Here is an 18,893-nt window from a genome sequence, read left to right as displayed (position 1 = left end):
TTCCTTCTTCTCTAAAAATTCCAGAGCATGCGAAGAACATTTGTTAACTACTTCCAAATTGTGATTTGTTTTTAAATTCCTCATTTGAATCGTTTTTATATGCTTCCTGTCCTGGTGACATAACGGACTGATTACACTGCATCTTTCATGAGTGTAGACCGACATAAATGATGTGGAGCGACAGCCTAATCCTCCGGAACTGCGAGACTACTGCTCTCTCTTTGCTGGCTTCCATCTGCAGGAAATGCAAATCTCAGAGGCAGCCGTCAGAATTAAATACACTTTGATAAATAATAGCCTAGTAACATCACATTACTTTTTACAACAGCTCTTTGAAGTCAGTCGGAGACCGGAGACCGAGCCCGGCTCTTCCTGCCTACTACTGGCTTTAGCAGCTAAGGGGCACAGCTTTTTTGCTTTTTTGGTTTTTTTAATTCAAGTTAATAAAGAGTCAAGCCTAAAGAGCTTTGCTATAAATCTTACATTTTCCAAAGGAAATCTCAGGAGACGAATGGAAAAACTTAGAGGGTGGGTCGTGGCCTCTCTATGGAAGTTAAAAGCAGAGCAGAGCCCTCCCCCATCTGGAGAACCTGGGCTCGAACTAGAGAATAGTGAAAGATCCGGACTCGGCTTCTGGCATTGAGGATAGGGAGCAGCAGGGAGGGAGGGGCGGGAGGAGCCGGAAAGGACGCGCCCCAGAAGCACGCTCCTAGGCTCCTGCTTAGCTCGAGGAGGCCGTCCCGTCCCCAGCCCCCGGCTCAGCAGAGGCCCTGGACATACACGCTGTACACACGACGGTACAGACAGCAGGCTCTTCTTCCCTGCCCTGCAAGGTTCCATTCTGGATTCTACTCTGGTTCCTTTTTCAAGCAACAAGAATGACTAGTGATAGAAATTTTAAAGGCAAATTTTAAAGGCAAATCATGTGTATTTGGGCTTCTTGCCTAAAGCTAAAAAACGGAGTAGAAGAGTTTCTTCCTCCATTTTCGGCTTCTATTTGTCTTTCTCTCAGTTCCCAGGCCCTGAAGGCCAGCGACTCCCCTGCTCCTGGACCCCTACAACCCAAAGCTCCCTTCTCAAAATAGAAACCGCAGGAGGTTGTGAGCTGCTCCCTCCCTGGTCATCTGCTTTCCCAAATCCCACACTTCTCAAGTGTCTCCCCAAGCATCCAGCCACCCCCCGCCCCAGCAAGCTCTTCTTTTCTGTCCTCTCCTCCAGATCTTCTTTCAAATCCACTCATAAGCTTTCTACATTATTCATTTCCATGCCATTCTGTCCTTTAGAAATTCTTTGGAAAATTGTAGCAATTTTAGAATATTTTGACACTCCTGTCATGGAGCTGTAGCTCCCTACCCCATTTTCTTTCTTTTTTTAAAAAAATTATTTATAAATTTATTTTTTATTAGTGTTCAATTTGCCAACACGTAGTATAACACCCAGTGCTCATCCCGTCAAGTGCCCCCCTCAGTGCCCATCACCCAGTCACCCCCACCCCCCGCCCTCCTCCCCTTCCACCACCCCTAGTTCGTTTCCCAGAGTTAGGAGTCTCTCATGTTCTGTCTCCCTTTCTGATATTTCCCACTCATTTTTTCTCCTTTCCCCTTTATTCCCTTTCATCATTTTTTATATTCCCCAAATGAATGAGATCGTATAATGTTTGTCCTTCTCCAATTGACTTATTCCTACCCTATTTTCTAACGGGAACATTTGTTTGACACTTCATGTCAGTCATTCTGGATAATTTACTTATGTCATCTCGTTTAACCATTACAGTGCAGTTAAACATTATTCCTACTGGGCAGGAAACTGAGAATCAGAAAGGCTGAGGAATTTGCATTGATCACAAGGTATTAAGCAGGGAACTCAGGAGTCAGTTTGGTCAAGTCTCATGTTCTTTCTTACTTTATGTTTCTGCTCTAAAATAAAATTAAAAAAATACTAATAAAATTATCCAAAGCTATGGAGTCTGGCCCTGACTGACATTTTTTGAAATTCGCTCAAGTGTTTACACCTATAAGGAAAAGGGCTGGGTCACCGGCCCACATTTTCACATTGCTTATAACTCTCAAGCCAGCGGAGCCCTAAGCAACCCTGAACTTGAGAAAAATGTCAACCAAAATAACCTCTGTCTACTGCTACTGAAGGGAAATCAGGTATTAAGTTGATAGATTTCTGATGTCTAGCGCCATTTACATGAACTAATGCTCCATTAGGTATTCAGAGAGTATAAAAAGATCAATGATGACCAGCTGGAGGTTAAATGGCAAATCCAAAGCAATATTTTAAGGGTTGAAGGGAGTGCTTTCTTTCCTCAGATTTAAGAGAAGGAAAAGTATTTCCAATTAGACACGGGCCCCAAGCAAAGCAGGGCGGCTCGTCTCTGCTCAGGGGTGGTGCGTTGCGTGTGTCGGGGGCAGCTGTCAGCCGCGGGCTGGGATCTGACCGCACCGGGGTCGGTGGGAGGGCTCGTCTAGGCACCTCTGTCTGAGGAAGGCTCGGGCAGAGACTTGCCCGCTCTTTCGGGAGGTGCTGATTTACTGTGAACTTCATGTAAGACTGTATTATTTTCAACCTCAGAAATATTTACCAAAAAATCAGGGACCACGACCTCCTGGACAAAAGGAAAACCGTCACAGCACTGAAGGCAGGAGAGGACCGGGCCATTCTCCTGGGACTGGCCATGATGGTCTGCTCCATCATGATGTACTTTCTGCTGGGAATCACTCTCCTGCGCTCGTACATGCAGAGGTAATGCCTTTGGGTGGTTCGGACGCGGCCGCTGGTCTTCTCCTCCTCTCCCGTAGCTTATCGGCCCTAAGGTCCTCTTCCTCCACCTTCTTTCCCAATAAGGACTTTGAGCGGGGCCTGGCACATAATATTTTTAATAATGTCATCGAATACTAATGATGAAACTAGTTCTGCGTATACGCTGCCTACCGTGCGCAGGGACCTTCCATACGCGACTTGCTCAATGCTCACGGACATACTTCACAAGAGAAGTAGGAGAGGGGTATACTCATTATAAAAATGGCAACACTGAGGCTCAAGGTAGTGATGATTTGCCTAATATCACACACCTGTAGCATATGGAGGAGATAAGATTCAAACCCACACCCCACTCAACCCCACTCCTTCCCCACTCAGTCCCTCTTCTTGTCCCTTGTCACTTCTGTTGTCCAGCATCGTTCCTTTCCTGTCCACAGCCCTCTTCATCACCCCACATATCGGTGGTTCTCTACTGCACGTTTACAGTTCCTGAGAATCATTAAAAAATACTGATGCCCGGGTCCCCCCACCGTCGACCTCCAGAAGGTCGGGTTTGAGGGTCTGAGTGGGACCTGGTAGCCAGCATCTTTCAAAGTCCCCGCCCCCAGGGACCTGAGTGTGTTATCAAGACCGGGAAACACTGCTGTGCATCAGCTTTCAGCCACGGCAGAGTCTGAGCCCTTTCCATTTTGCTATTTGCCCTAAGATCACCGAGTAGACAGGGAGGCAGTTAAATACCAGACCGCGACGGTATCGCCCCTGAGCAAGCCGCGTGAGCCGTGTCACCGTCCCCGAGCTGACCGCGCCCGGAGCCGGACTCCGAGCAGGGGGGGCCCGGCCCGGCCTCACTAGCGGGAACGTGGCCCGGTGGCTCGGCTTAGGGAGCGAGGCCCTTTCAAATGAGAAGTTGAGACTCTGGTCTGAAAGAGAATCGAACCATTGTGTGGCGTTCATTTCTCCACCTAAACTAATACTTTCATTTTAGAAGCAAAATCCAGCAGAAATGCAGTAATTTGCTAGAACTAAGGCCCCAGCTTTCCCATCTGTGGCCGCTGGCTCAGTGGGCCGGGCCGTGGGCCACACTCCTCGGCGACCAAGCGCTGGTGCCTCGGGCCTGCGTGCTCACCGGCTCCGAAGCCGCGTGCAGGTGCTCACGTCTGCTCAGAACCATCTAGGACTCGTCCCCTTTGTGTAAGCGACACCCGACCATCCGGGCCGGAGAACACTTTGCTACCCCAGAGGGTTGGGGCCGGCATCCTCCGCGGGTGCAGCTGGGCCGCAGAGGGAGGCCGACCCGCTGCCGCAGGAGAGCACGTCGGTAGCACAGAGAACACGGTGATGTGCTTGACCCACAAGTGACACTTTGTTGCACGTGTGTCACTTTGTAATCATTACTGTTATCCTTGATCATAAAATTACAAGTATTTTGGAACGAGAAACCGGCCAATGGGCAGCTGGGGGTCGGTTGGGTCTTTTTCAGTCTTTCCAGTCGAGGTCCCAAGGGTTGAGGTCCCGGGGGTCGAGGTCCCGGGGCCCTGGCGCAGGCCGTCGGGTGCAGGGCAGGGGGGGCCAGTGGCCGAGGAGCCTGCCCAAGCCGCGGGGTGGTCAGCGCGGCCGTCCCCACCGGCCCGGCCCTGGCCTTTCCCGAGCTCTGACCCTCACCTTTCAAGAAAATTAACGCCCGACTTGCAAAGTCCGGGAGTGTCTACGGTGCAGCGATGGGGAGGACAGGCGCTCGGGCCACAGTTCTCGGCCCAGGGAAGGGCTGTGGCCGCTCGCTGCCCCGTGGGAGGCGTGGGGAAGTGAGTCCCCGCCTGCACCTGTCGGGGCCCCTCGGCTCTGGCCCCCGGCCCCCCGGCCGTAGGACGGGTGTAGGAGGCCTGGATGGGTGTAGGAGGCCTGACAGGCGTGGGAGGCCTGGATGGGTGTAGGAGGCCCAGACGGGCGTGGGGAGCTGCCCGCAGAGCGAAGGGCGGCTTGTGAGGTCGCAGGTGACTTAGTGTAGCAGCCTCTGGTAGTCGGCACGGCTCAGACCTCTGCATGGCCCCAGGCCCGTGGCCCACCTGCCAGGGTCACCTCTGTCCCCCGCCCCCAAGCTGCCCCGCCCAAAGCCGCTGTGCCCGAAGGCACAACCTGGGACACATGGGTCGCTTGGCTGGTCGGGGAGCGCGGGGGGTGGGGGGTGGCCTCAGACCCGCGTGTCTCGTCTCCACAGCGTGTGGACCGAGGAGTCGCAGTGCACCCTGCTCAACGCCACCATCACCGACACGTTCAACTGCTCCTTCAGCTGCGGGCCCGACTGCTGGAAGCTCTCGCAGTACCCCTGCCTGCAGGTGCACGTCAACCTCACATCGTCCGGTGAAAGGCTCCTTCTCTACCACACGGAGGAGACCATGAAGGTCAACCAGAAGGTAGGCTGCCCGGCGCACCTGTGCCCACCCCCAACCCCCAACCTGCACACCTGCGCCCGGCCCGCCCCACCCGCGTGGGCTGCTGGCCCCGCCCCGGGAGGCCTCACTCTGTCTGTGCACATGTCGCATGTCCTAGGCAGGTCGTCCCCCGCGGTGTGGGGCGGGCTGGCCCTGCACCTCCTGTGGTGCAGACTTAGAGGCTTCCAAGCCAGTGAGCAGCTTGTGCTGGTCATACAAGCCCCCAGGTATGCGCCATACACCTGAGAGCACCGGGCTGAGGCTTTTGGACACCTCCCTGCTTCCTCGTCACCGGGTCTCAGTGCCGGGGCCGCGGGGCCCTGACCTCTGGGCTTCAGCTTCCTCGTCTCCAAGGTGCTTGCGAGGTCCCTGCAGGCCAAGGTGTGTGGGCAGGTGCAGAGCAGAGCACGGTGCTGGCCCAGGCGGCCACAGGCCTTGTCCCCTGCACGCGCCTGCGTCCCCTGGACACACGCTATGCTCACAGGAGCACGGTTGTCCGGAACCGCGACGTTCACAGCCACGGCTGGATGCTCAGCGAACACTGGCGAGAGCTGAGGGCCTTGCGGTTGGGGCCTGGCTGACCGGTGGCCCCGGCAGAGCCAGGCTGCGGCGGCGGCTGGCAGGTAAGTCTCTGGAGCTTGCGACCTGGGGTAGCAACGGAGGTGCCCCGACAGCCCAGTGCTGCCCCCGGGGCCGCCGGCCGTCGTCACGAGGCTACGACCCTCGAGAGCCCCTCTCTTCTTTGTAAGAATTTCCTCTCCCCACAATCACCAGCGCCCATACGACGCAGGTTACATGCGTGGAAGAAGCGCAGCCGCTGGGTGATGAGATGCTACGACTTGGCATTTGCCTTGTGACCCAGTGACGCAGAGGAGGGAACTCCCCTCGCGCGTCGGTCACGACTTGAAGGAAGCCCCCCAGGTCCAGGTCCCTCTGAGGACGGAGGCGATGGCCGTGCCCGGGACCCCATGGGAAGGTGCCCTGATCTCCGCTCGTCGCCGCCGCCCCGGGGGACCCCGATCCTCACCGTGTTCTGCACACACAGAGCGTGGCTCCCCCACATCTTGCTTTCCGAGATGCCAGAGCTTCACCTCGAAGCTGACCTGGGACGCTGGGCACCGGGGACACTCGGCAGGCGGCCAGCGCTGAGCAGGCCCGGGGTGGGCAGGTGGTCTCCGTTTCCTCGTTTGGCCATTTGTCACTGCACCCATGAGTGCACTGGCCGGCGACAGCGAGCGGGGCCACCGCAGGAGCCTCGGCCAGGCTCTAGGACAGCATCTGTCTGCCGTCGGGACGGCGCCAGCTCATTGTTGGGTTCATCTGCCCCCTTACATGGTTTTTACCTGTGAATTAAAACACACGCGTGCACAGAAACACGCGAGCGAGGAAAGGACGTGCAGCTCAGGCGTTTATTACAGAGCCCACCGGAGGGCAAAGAACTAAAGCGTTTCCTGCAACACAAAACCCCCCTCCTGCCCCCTCCCATTACCCACAGGCTCTGCCCCATATGCCAAAGATGACAGCTGCCCTGACGGTGCTGCAATTACTGTTTTCTCCTTGGCACTGCTGCCGCCTAAGCATATGTCCTTAAACAGTGTCTCGTAGTTTTGCTTGGTTTGTGAACATCACATAAGCGGAATCACGCAGGACGTTTCCCGTTGTGTCTGGCTCCTTCACACACCCTAATGGGGCTTAGAGCCATCCCACTTGGTGGCAGTTCATTCATTTTCATTATTGTACGAACGTTCCAACGTGTTCATCCTCTGTTGATGGACATTTTGACTCCTGTAGGGTTTGGGGTTATTACCAGTGATCCTGCCTTGTGTCTCGGTGCCCGAGCACACGCATTTCTGTTGGGTGAACACCTGGGAATGAAACAGCTAGACCCCGGGGTGCACCTACCTGGGGGTTTAGCAGATGACACCAGACGGTTCTCCAAACTCCCACACCCCGAAATGAGAGATTTTACCATTTTAAGTCCTTACCCACACTTGGTATCATCTGTGATTGTAATTTTAGCTGATGTAGTGACATTTCCTGGCTATTCTGAGGACTAACGTCACCACCTGACTCTCATTTATGTATTGGCCGTCTGGTTATTCCCTTTTGTACAATGTTCCAGTCCCTTGTCCATTTTTCTGTCTGATTGTTTCTTCTTCATATTCATTGTAGGAAATTTTTTACATAGATATGAACCTCTGCTGGGTATACGTGCTGTAAACACCTCCTCTCCTTCCGTGGCCTTTCCACTCTCTTAATGATGTCTTTGAATGAAAGAACTTTCTAATTCCGATACAGCTAGATTTTGTTGATCTTTTTTTGCTATTGTGTAGGTGGTGATGGTTGTTTCAGTTTTTGGGTTTTGGGCTCTTTTTTTCTCACATGGACAGCCATTTGCCCAAGTCCGCTTATGAAGAGATCTCCCTTTCTTCACTGGATTATTTTTATAATCCTAATCCCTCCCCCCTTTTTTTTCTGGGAAGTTATCTGCTGTATTACTATTCTTTTAGGGTTTAGCCTGGAGATTACAACTTGTTTTTACACCTCAGAAACTTTCATTGTCTCCCGGTGAGCTTTAATGCTATTTAGAAATTGGCTCTCCAAAAAAAAAAAAAGAAAGAAAGAAATTGGCTCTCCATGTAATTGCTGCGTCTTTGAAGGTAATCTTGGTTTATTTTAAAGATCATTTTATTTGGTTTTCCACAGTTTAACTGTTATGTGGCAGAGTGGGCATTTATTTTTATTTGCCTGCTTAGTGTTTCCAGGGCTTCTTTCGCTGTTCCTTGATGCTCTTCAACAATTTTGGAAAGTTCTCAGTCAGTATTTCATCAAATATCATCTCTGCTCTGATTCACTCCTGTTTCCCCTTTTTGTACTCAAACTGGCAGTATGCTAGACTTTGTCTGTGTATCCTACTCTCGCCCTCCCTTTTGTAGTTTTCCTCTTTTTAATCTCTCTGTGCTGCATCCTGCATTCTGATTTATCTTCTAATTTGTAATTCATTCCTTAGCTCTGGCAAATCTACGGTTAAACCCATTGATTGGATTCTTGATTTCTCATCTTGTATTTTTCATTGTCAGAATATTCATTGGAATCTGTTCGACCACTTCTAGTTTTCAGAAATATCCTCATTTTTGTCTTTTAAACCTTTCAACATAAAATGCAAAATTATAGTTATTTTATCTAAAGTTCATCTCAAGGACTTCAATATCCAGAGCTGCTATATGCCTGTTATTTTATTTTCTCCTCCTGTTTGTTTTCATGTTTGTCTTACAGTATCTGGTTATTTTTCATTAGGTATGGTATTTGCAAACTCATTTATAAAAATAATTTTAAGCCTAGGATGATGTCATCACGCCATCTTTTCCAGAAAGTACTTCCATTTGCTTTGCCAGGTTCCTGAATGTATGAGCCATACATGATCACCTCATGCTGACTTCACAGGCTGAGATACACACGCCTGAATTGAAGCCCCTTTGAGGACCTACTTCAGGTTGCCATTATTCCTAGGACACAGTCTGTAGGGCCCCAACACAAAGTGGATAGGGGGTCGTCAGGCCCCCTGCCTGACAGGCCCTCAGTGATGGCTCCTGCCCCAGCCCTGCAAGGCTATCCAAAATGCCATTCTAAGCTCTCAGCCCCCTTCTAGAATCAGCATATACTCCCAAGGCAAAGGCGGCACCAAAGGTGGTTCACCTTCCTGGCCCCGCAGCTCTTCATACCCTGGAGAGTCTTTAATCAGAAATATATATACTGAAAATACAGTTGCCTCCACACCTGAAGGTCATGAAGCCACAATCCTCATGCAACACGAGGCATATCCAGGATATTCCCGGGGAAAGCATAAAAATAATCTCTATGTGGATCTCTCCTTCCTGTTACCCTCCCCCCAGCTCACTAAAAATAAACAGTCTTCCCAAGAATTACCAAGAAATGGGCAGAGTTTTTTTAGAGAAGCATAAGGCACTACTGACCATGTTTGATCTCTATCTTTGCAGAAAATATCCAGAAGAGTTTTATTTTTAAATTCTCGCACTCATATATTCTTCCTTTTTCAGCTTTTAAGCCCAGTGCCCAGCTTCTTGTCAACATTACAACTGGAGCTGCTTAAGCTGATAAGCTGGCAGGCTCTCGTAGAGCGACTGGCTGACCGCTCCAGGGAGCCACCAGCAGGCTCAATGGCCTCGGCCTCTCAAGGCCACAAGGCCGTCTGAGGAATCACAAATAGAGGCTGAGTATTAATTCACTGTGGCTGTTAAATTCTTCAATGCTGATCTCCTTTGGGAGGTTAAAACCTACTCTACCAGGGATTCTCAAAACATGACTATTTGGTCTGAGAGTTGATTTAAAATCAAGTTTGGAAAAAAAAAAATAAAATAATTAAAAAAAATAAAAAATGAAGTTTGGTATAAAACAAGAAAATGAAAAAAATAAAATAAAACAAGAAAATGTACGCATTAAAAGGGGTTCCGGACCCAATTCCAATGCGTGTGGGGCAGGAAGAGGGGCTGTTTCTCACACCATGAAGCAAATCTCCAAAACCAGCTGGTTATCCTACAACTCAGCCCAAATCAGATACTGTCCGCCCAGAGAAAGCATCAGGTTGCGTACCTTAAGAGCGCGGCCCCTGACTACCCCCACCCGCAGTTCAGATGCCAGTCACAAGCTCTGCTTATCAGAGCTTCCAGAAACCCCCTCCTTAAGCTCTATTAATTTGCTAGAGTAGCTCACCGCCTCAGAGACACACTTTGCTTATTAGAATCCCAGCTTATTTTAAAATGATAGAACTCAGGAAAGGCCGGATGGAAGAGCCATATAGGGCTAAGTATAGGGAAGGGCACAGATCCCTCTGCAAGCATGCCGGTCTCCCCAAATCTCCCTGCGTTTACGCACCTGGAAGCTCTCCTAACCCGGTCCTTTGGGTTTTTTATGGAGGCTTCATTATATAGGCATCATTGATTAAGCCATCAGCCATTGGCAATTGATTCGATTTCCAGCCCTTCTCCCAGGAGTTCAGGGGATTAAGACTGCAAGTTCTAACCCTCTAATCACATAGATGGTTCTCCTGGCAGCCAGCCCCATCCTTAAGTGTGCTCCCAAAGTAACCTTATTAACCTAACAAAAGACACCTTTATAGCTCTTATCACTTAGAAATTCCAATGGTTTTAGGAGCTCTGTTCCAGAAACAGGGACAAAGAATAAATACGTATTTCTTACTATATAAATCACAATATCACATCCATTCTCTGGTATGTGGGATGGTACCATATTATATTGTATCATATATAATTGTCACGGGAAAGATAGCTATTTTTGGTAAAGAATAAGTTCTATAAATTAGCCGATCATTTGCAAATCTAGACTCCCCACCATCCCTCACTTTGTCACCCATTCTGAAGCCTTCTGGGTTTCTTAAAAGCAGAGAATATACATGTCTAGACCAGCATTCCTCAGCCTGGGCACTACTGATATTTTGGGTGGGATAATTGTTGTTCTACGAGGGTGGGTTCTGTCCTGTACGGTGTAGGATATCTAGCAGCATCCCTGGCCTTTACCCACCAGATGTTTAACTTCCTCCTCTGTCCAACTGTGATAACTGAAAATGTCTCCAGACAGCGTCGGAACCACTGCTCTAGATTTTATTTAATTTTGAGTTTAGATGCTGTGAGATACCAAAATCCTAAGCAAGGCTTAGAAGCACTTAATTCCTCTGCATTGCATTGATAGAGTAAAGGGAAAAGGGAAGAAATGAAAGACAAGTTGAAAATCTAGATAAGAAATAAAAGGATCAAATATTTATCAAGTGTCTGCTATATATTGTGGCCCCAACACTACGCTAAGAACTTTATAAAAATCATCTCATTCAATCCTAAAACCACACCCCCAAATAGTCAAATTTTATCAAGAGTTTACAATGTGCCAGCCACTGTATCATATTAAATATTTTACATGAGCTCACTTATTTAATTACAACAATCCCATGTATTAGATACCACTATCATCTCCACTTTTGAAATGATTGTAACTAATCCAGAAAATGAAATGATTTTACCAAGGCCACACATTCACCAATTAATTAGGTTTGAATAAAAATCTAAGTCTTTCCATCTCACCCTGCTATGACTTAAAGAGAAAAACATGGAGCATCCTCCTGAGAGGATAAAAAATCTAATTCCATGAAACATTTATCCTCTGATGACATATTTTAGTGAACAGGTGAGAATCCATGAGATTCCATCACATCCCAAGAGCCACGTAGGATAAACGGCCATTGCATAAGGAATATAATTATCTGGGATCCATAGGAAAGGCCAGAGTTGTGTATCCAGCACCGGTTTACCCAGAATAGAGATTAAACAGAAAGCAGCGCACCCTGGAAAGGGGTGGGAGTGGGAAAAGGCCCAGAAACGAGACATATGAAATCCCTATAATTAGCACTTTAAATTGAAAGATGTCCATTAGACATTTGCTGAAACTACCTATGGACCAGAGATTCAGAAATGCTTAGGATTGACAAAGTTTAGTCATCGCTCACCAAAACTGAATTCTGGGAGAGCCCAAGGCACCTTCGAGCAGAAGTGGAAGGAAGCACGTGCCCCAAAGAAGCCTGTGCTAAGCATCAAGAAGAAAAGCGTGGGGAGCGACTCTACTCCTTTCCAGTTGCTGAGAAGGGGACCGTGGCGAAGGGCAAGGGCAGGTGAGGTGAGGGACTTCTCTAGGCCTAACTGGATCCATCATGAACCAGGCGGGGTGGCCTCCAGGGTTGAGCCGTCGAGGCCCTGACTACTCTGCAGCCTGCAGATGGCTTGTACTCAGTAGGTAGGTTCCCCGGCCCTTTTACCGTCTCTAGTCCAGATCAGGCAGAAGTGCCGTAACAGATGGGAAAGCTCCAGGAAACTCTGGAAAGGCGCGCACCCCTCTGGAGGGGCCTGTGCCTCGATACTGAGGGGAACGCCAGTGCGTAGCTGTGTGAGCTGTTTTCCTTCCCTCTCCCCAACGTTTCAAACCATTCACCAAAGTCAAGCAGACGCTAGAAGTGCAAACTACACAAATGTAAACCGAATTTTGTGGGGTTCGCTCTTTTTAGCGGTGATGAGGAGCAAGACGTCTCAAAAGGGCAAGAGAAGAGTATCTGAATTTACTCTCGCCTCTCCCGTCCATTACCGACACCCCAAAACCTCGAAAGTTCAAAATGCTCCCTGTGTGCCGCAGGAGACAAGGCTTCCAGCCGGTGACCTCTGCAGCCTCGGAACCGGGGAACCCCGTGTCCTTCTCTAGCACAGAACACAAGCATGGGCACGTCACGCGCTGCACAGGCGCAATAAACGTGCTCAATATTCATTGTCTGAGGACACTTTTAAAGAGTTCCAGCGGACTTTAGAACCAAGAACGTCTAGGTTGCACGGAGCAATCTCTTTGTTTCTATCTCACAGTCACGGTGGGCTTAGGATGCCCCGGCTACCAGTGAGTCCCGGGAGCAGATTTGGGGCCCACCTCTTGAAGGGTAGATCTTCACTCAAAGCCTTTTTAGCTTATTCCTTGTATCGCCCCATCCTTGCTCTGTAATATCTTCCGGTCTCGTATTGTTTATGTTTCTCAGCTTACGTCTACACACTACCTGGCACACTAGACACTCAACATCGATTGGATTTCATTAGATTAATCGAACTTCAATAAAAACAAAACGAAAATTCTAGCCCCTCTCTGAAATAAAATCCTCCTCTTTTTATAAACGAACAAATGAAGCACAAACCCTTTCCTTGAGGTGATGCTGAGAACTGACAGCTCCTTTTCAAGCATCATGAGAAAAGAGGCTGACGTGGGGTTATTCAGCCAAAGCACCCCCTCCCCCTACGCCCACTTCTCCCCACATCTTTTATTTCCCGGGTGAGGGCCTGTCACTGCTGGCTTCACACATGCCTAGCAAAGCATGTCTAAGCAAAGCCCAACAGGTAGTTTCTCAAAATTCTGTCCACCGTCAGAATAAAAATAATTCTGAGGCGTAAGATTCAGGAAGTCAGGCTAAGAAAATCACATTTTCAGCCACTTTTTCAAAGAACTGTAGAAAAAATGCAATTGCCGGACCTTCCCTGTCATGGAAGGGGAACAAAAGAAGTTGCCAGAAGCCAGGTTTCCCCAGCCGGAAGAGAAAAGGTCATACTTGTGGGGGCAGCTCTATGGTTTTCAATACTAAGGAGGATGTAAGGGATCTGGGAAAGCCGTGAGGTTTATTAACAAAACTCGGGATGAAGAAGGATGTAAGACTAACTCTTCCACTGAATGGCTGCCTCAGAGGCTTGCCAGGTATTTTCGTATGTTAAAGTACAAAAGAAAGAATGATCAAAGGCCGTGGCAAACATGCGCACACACACGTAGGGTCCCGCCGGGCCGGGGCTGCCCAACGCCGGGACCGTCACCTCGCAGTCCACAATACGTTTTCCAAGTGGGCATAGAGAGTGAAGCCTCCGGCTGTTGAATTGCCTTCTGTATACTCTAAACATGAGATTATCCGCCAAGCGTGTGATAAAATCATGAGCCCGTGAGTCTTGGCCCCAAATCCGCGCGAGCCTCAAGAACACGCACGCAGCCGTCGCCTGAGCCGTGGGAGCAGCAACCTAGAACCCCGGGTCCGGGTCCGGGTCCAGCACCACGTCGAGTGTCCCGGGACACAGAGCAAGGAACCCGAGGTTAGAGCCGGCTCAGCTCTGCCCGTGGGCACCACGTACCTGCACACGCGCCCTCTGGAGAGGTTCCCGAGTCTTGCACGTGGCGCTTCGGTTAGCGACTTTGGAAGATCCTAGGGACGACGTGAGAGTCCAAGAAGAAAACGTGGAAGTGGGAATTTGTGGGGCCTCGTGAATAGCCGTTAACCTCCGCACATACCCTGCCACGGGCATAAGGAAGCGGGTGCTGGGGAGCCCCGGAGGCCGCCCTCTGGACCCGCAGGGGGTCTCCTGAGCCCGCCTGGCCTGGCCCGGCCCCAAGCGCCCACCCTGGGCCCCGAGTCAGCCCTTCCTGTCGTGCAGGGCTCGGGCCCTCCCGGCCAAGTCGACACACACGCTTGACACGCTGGGCCTGAGACCTTAACAAGCATCACTGACCCAGCCCTGTGAGCTGGCACAGTCTCAGACGTACTTTCTAGCTCATTTTACTCAGCAAATGCAGAATTATTGTCATTTGACAAACATTTCTCCAAAATATATAGAAGGCAGATCCGTTCACAAGAGCGTAAGAGAAGAAAACACTCCGTTTTTAATGGAACGTCCTCTTTATCGAGATCATTTCAGTAACTTAGTACTGTTTGCCACGGAAACTACTACTATAAACTGTCTTGGCCCAAAAATACACAGAAGCCCGGTGCCTTTGTGACCTAAACTGGCTCTATGGGAACTCAGCCGCAGACGGCTGGTCTGTGGTTTCTTCAGGGCTTTGCTTCAGAAAGCATTTTTAAAAAGTGAGACGATATGAGACAGCTTTGAAAAAAGGAAAAAAATAAAAATAAAAGTGGGTCTCTCCTTCCTGCCTTTAACCCTTTTGATCCCAAAGATATCCAACCGGTAGAGAATTTATTTCACGGAGTCATAGGCTGATTTTATACTAAGTTGTACCTCCCTGAGAAACTCTGCTCACTCGGAGAGACTTCCAGGCCCTTACTGTTGTGCCAGTGCCAGGTCTCCGCCGCGCTCGTATTTGCGGGCGTGCTCACATTCGCTCTCCGCTGATTAAACCTGAAGGTGTCAACCAGCCCTGCCATGAGAACATGACTGACGCCCCGTTTACGATAAATACCAGCGCGCTCAGTCTCCGCTCTTAACTAAGTAAGGGTCCTCCTGCTGTTAGAGCCCAAGAATCTAATGATTAGAGCAGGTGCCTGCGTGCCACTAATAAAGTCACAGAAAAGAGTAATCCCAAACATACTCCACTAGCAAAACTCATGTATTTTCTTCCTGTGGAATCTACAGGTCTTCCAGGATCTTACCCCCAAAGCTTCCATCAAGGTACCCAAAGTCCAACAATAGCCCACCTCATTTGTGTTTCCGCATAACAGTTGTGGGAGTTGTGCACTGCACAACTTTTGGGTGCCAGTCACATGGTAAAAGTCACAGCTGTGAATATTTATAAGCACAACTTACAAATTGGTAATAGCAGTGAAATATGTGGGTTTTCTCCTAAAACCTGTGTGATAATTTTTCAACAGAAAATAAGTGTCCTAAGGAGGGGGGCATAGTTTTCTAATTTATACTAAAATATTACATAGATTAGCAGTGATCTTGTCACAAACCAATTTGATTCAAACAAATCTGTTAAATTAACCATTTCATAATGTGTATAGTGCTGGACAGGGATTTTCTTTTTCCCTCTGGGAGTCAGTTATCATAAAGAAGGGAAACAGCTGAGGACCCGCACATCTCCCTGGAAAGCGACTTATATCACTTTCTCCCTAACTAACTTTTTTAAAAAAATCAGTTTTGCCCCTGCCCATTTACAGACCAAGGAAAAGGGGTCACAAAGATCTCGTCTCCTTAAAGACCGTGTTTTAAATTAGGAAAAAAAATGTATTCAAAAGGATATGCAATAAGTAACAAAAACTCAGAGTTCTTTGATCCCATCCGTACCCAGAAAAGAGAGGGCAGGGGGAGGAGAAAGGACAGGATGAGGGACAGGGGTGGAAATATAAAGTGAGGTGAGGGGTTGGGGCAGGCAGGGAGGGAAAAGAGAGACAAAGAGAGAAACCCAAGGACTTAGTAGGAAGAAAGGAGACACATGCGGAAGAGATACAGCAAGAAGGAGAGGAGAGGGGAAAAGATCAAAGGAACGAGCGTGAATCGTCAGACGAGTGCTGGTTGAGTGTAAACTCATTTGGTTCTGTTTTATTTTTTTCTTGGTTTATGGAAAAAGCTACTTTGTCACGCTCACTGGGCGTGAACAGCTCATCGCAGCTCCGTACTCAGTGTCTCTACACCGCCCAGGACCCTTTTCTAGCGACTCACCAGAGGTACAGCTGTTCCCTCGACTCCAGCAGCGAGGTCACCTCAGTGACGTGGCTGAACGAGTGAAGGGAAGCCAAAAAGAGAAGAATAAACTACTTGCCCTGAGAGAACCGGTAGCTTCTGGTGTCACGTGGACAGCTGTGGGCAGACCAAAGACAGAAAGACTGACACGGTTCCACGGTAAAGTGTGTTCAGGAGGGAATGATCGAAGCTCGCCGTGCTTAGGTGTGGTGAAAAGATTCCACTGGAGTCCTCCGATTCTAATCAATAACGAAGCTGTACGCGGGTGACCTGTGTAGGTACACGTGGGGCAGATCAGCATTATTTCTATTGCCGTGTGAGGTCTTAGGGTTTCTGGAGACTCTGGTTTGAATATGGAAAGAATAAGGGACGCCCGGGTGGCTCAGCGGTTGAGCCACCTCTGCCTTCGGCTCAGGACGTGATCCTGGAGACCCTGGATCGAGTCCCACATCGGGCTCCCCGCATGGAGCCTGCTTCTCCCTCTGCCTGGGTCTCTCTCTCTCTCTCTCTGTCTCTCTCTCTCTGTCTCTTATGAATAAATAAATAAAATCTTTAAAAAAAAAAAGAATAAGCATCCAGGTTATTTCACAGACCGTGAAGGTGACCCCACTATCCCACCCCCTCCTAGTACCAGACACACACACGCACACAAAGATCTCCTGATGGGTTTCTCTCGTTTCCCACAGTGCTCCTATATACCTAAGTGTGGAAAAAATTTTGAAGAATCCATGTCCCTGGTGAACGTTGTCATGGAAAACTTCAGGAAGTACCAGCACTTCTCTTGCTACTCTGACCCAGAGGGAAACCAGAAGAGCGTCATCCTAACCAAGCTCTACAGCTCCAACGTGCTGTTCCATTCCTTGTTCTGGCCAACGTGCATGATGGCTGGGGGCGTGGTGATCGTTGCCATGGTGAAACTCACGCAGTACCTCTCCCTGCTCTGCGAGAGGATCCAGCGGATCAATAGATAAAAGCAAGATGGATGAGATCATTTTCTTTAAAGCTCAAATACTGTTTTCTTTCATTCCTCACCAAAGAACCTTAAGTTTGTAACGTGCAGTCTGTTATGAGTTCCTTAATATATTCTTATACGTAGAGCAATAATGCAAAAGCTGTTCTATATGCAAACATGATGTCTTTATTATTCAGGAGAAGAAATAACTGTTTCGTGTCGGTTGGTTTTCACAATCTTGTTTTGATGCTGGAACTAGCACTTCCTTCTCTCGTTCCGCCAAGACAGGGCTCAGTTGTTCATCCGCCAAGCTTTGGGGAGGGACGTAGACGGTATCAGCGTGATAACGTCTGTGTTCTCAGTTGTCAGATATCTTGAAGATGTTTCTGCAATATTTTTCATCACTCATTGTTTACTAAAGCTGCAGCCAAAAATATTCTTTCTTTTCTTATTCAAAACTGAGCCCTGTAGCAGGTGAAGGGACCAGATTTCCTAACTGAAGGATGTTAAGCATTTTCCTTATATTTCTACCATATCACTGTAAAGAAGGGGGGGGGGGACGTCCAGACAGTTATTTCTCTTTTATTATTTTCTATTCATGACTTAAGATTTTTTAACTGATTTCCAAGAATAAGCTGTTTTCATTAACCAGTTCTATAATCTCTTCCTGTGATTTAAATAGAAAATGAACAGAGCCCTTTTCCATTTAAGACCCTGCGACTGTGTGAGGAGACAACACTTACAAAGAGTTTCATTACCTGTGAATTGACTGAATGTTGAGTAGATGCACCGTGGCCACCCAGGAACGTCTATGTCACCAAGATATTTATGTGAAAATCTTTATTCAACTGAACTGTTAGAGGGTAAAATCAAGATCCTACTTGCCAGTAAAGACCGGTGGACTGATTTCAATGGGTAAATCGATTGTGGCAAATTAACATATTGGAATGTTACTCTTTGGGAATTTATGTTTAAATTAATGAGTGTGTAGTCTCTCCTTCTGACAAGCGTTCCCGTTGGGATTTTAAAGCTACGTGCACAGAATATTTGTCTCCTCTACATGTTTTATTTTTCTATTTACAGTTCTCTTTTTTGCTGCTAGATTTTATACACAGAGCAGACCTTTTTCCTAACACGCACTCGAAATGAATAACAGATCTAAAGGAAGACTTTGTCACATTGCCCTTTGCTTCTCATGTGGGGGGAGGGGGAAGAATGAGGCATTGGTTTTAAACAAAACATTCCATCCTTTACTTAACATCAATATCAAAAGGAGAAGGCAATCATCTATCTTTCTCATCTATATTTAAGTATCCTTTTATAACATAGTATCACAATTTTCTAGATATTGGGAAATTTTATAAAACAAATTTGTGGAATGCATGGTGAAACTTATCTGATGAAGTGGAGAGTTTCCTGCAATACTATAATTCATAGTTTCACTTTCCATAAGATGTAAATTCTTAGGGTGTAATTGGGACTTCAAATGTGTAATTAAAACTTTAAAAAACAAAATCCATTACATTGGCAAGATTTATATACTTCTTGTGTTCTAAGCTAACAAGTCCATGGTCATCCAAAAACCTAGGATTCGCTATCTTTAAAGGTATTTAGGGATCCCTGGGTGGCGCAGCGGTTTAGCGCCTGCCTTTGGCCCAGGGCGCGATCCTGGAGACCCGGGATCGAATCCCATGTCAGGCTCCCGGTGCATGGAGCCTGCTTCTCCCTCTGCCT

The 18,893-nt window shown here is 48.3% G+C and overlaps 1 protein-coding gene across 2 annotated transcripts in view; it reads left to right on the top strand.

Moving 5' to 3' along the window:
* Positions 1 to 18,203, top strand: part of KCNMB2 (potassium calcium-activated channel subfamily M regulatory beta subunit 2) — a 201,109-nt gene extending 182,906 nt beyond the window's left edge. Inside the window, exons 3-5 of one of the 2 annotated variants that reach the window (XM_041731489.1) lie at positions 2,599 to 2,748; positions 4,982 to 5,177; positions 16,894 to 18,203. In XM_041731489.1, the coding sequence (XP_041587423.1) occupies positions 2,599 to 2,748; positions 4,982 to 5,177; positions 16,894 to 17,178 (631 nt within the window). In that variant the 3' untranslated portion in view covers positions 17,179 to 18,203. Of the gene's footprint in view, positions 1 to 2,577; positions 2,749 to 4,981; positions 5,178 to 16,893 lie in introns of both variants that reach the window. The other variant, XM_041731487.1, reaches the window with a different exon arrangement.
* The last annotated feature ends 690 nt before the right edge of the window (positions 18,204 to 18,893 follow it).

The sequence above is a fragment of the Vulpes lagopus genome, chromosome 17, assembly GCF_018345385.1.
Source record: "Vulpes lagopus strain Blue_001 chromosome 17, ASM1834538v1, whole genome shotgun sequence".
Taxonomy (NCBI): domain Eukaryota; kingdom Metazoa; phylum Chordata; class Mammalia; order Carnivora; family Canidae; genus Vulpes; species Vulpes lagopus.
This window is presented reverse-complemented; position numbering and strand designations above follow the sequence as displayed.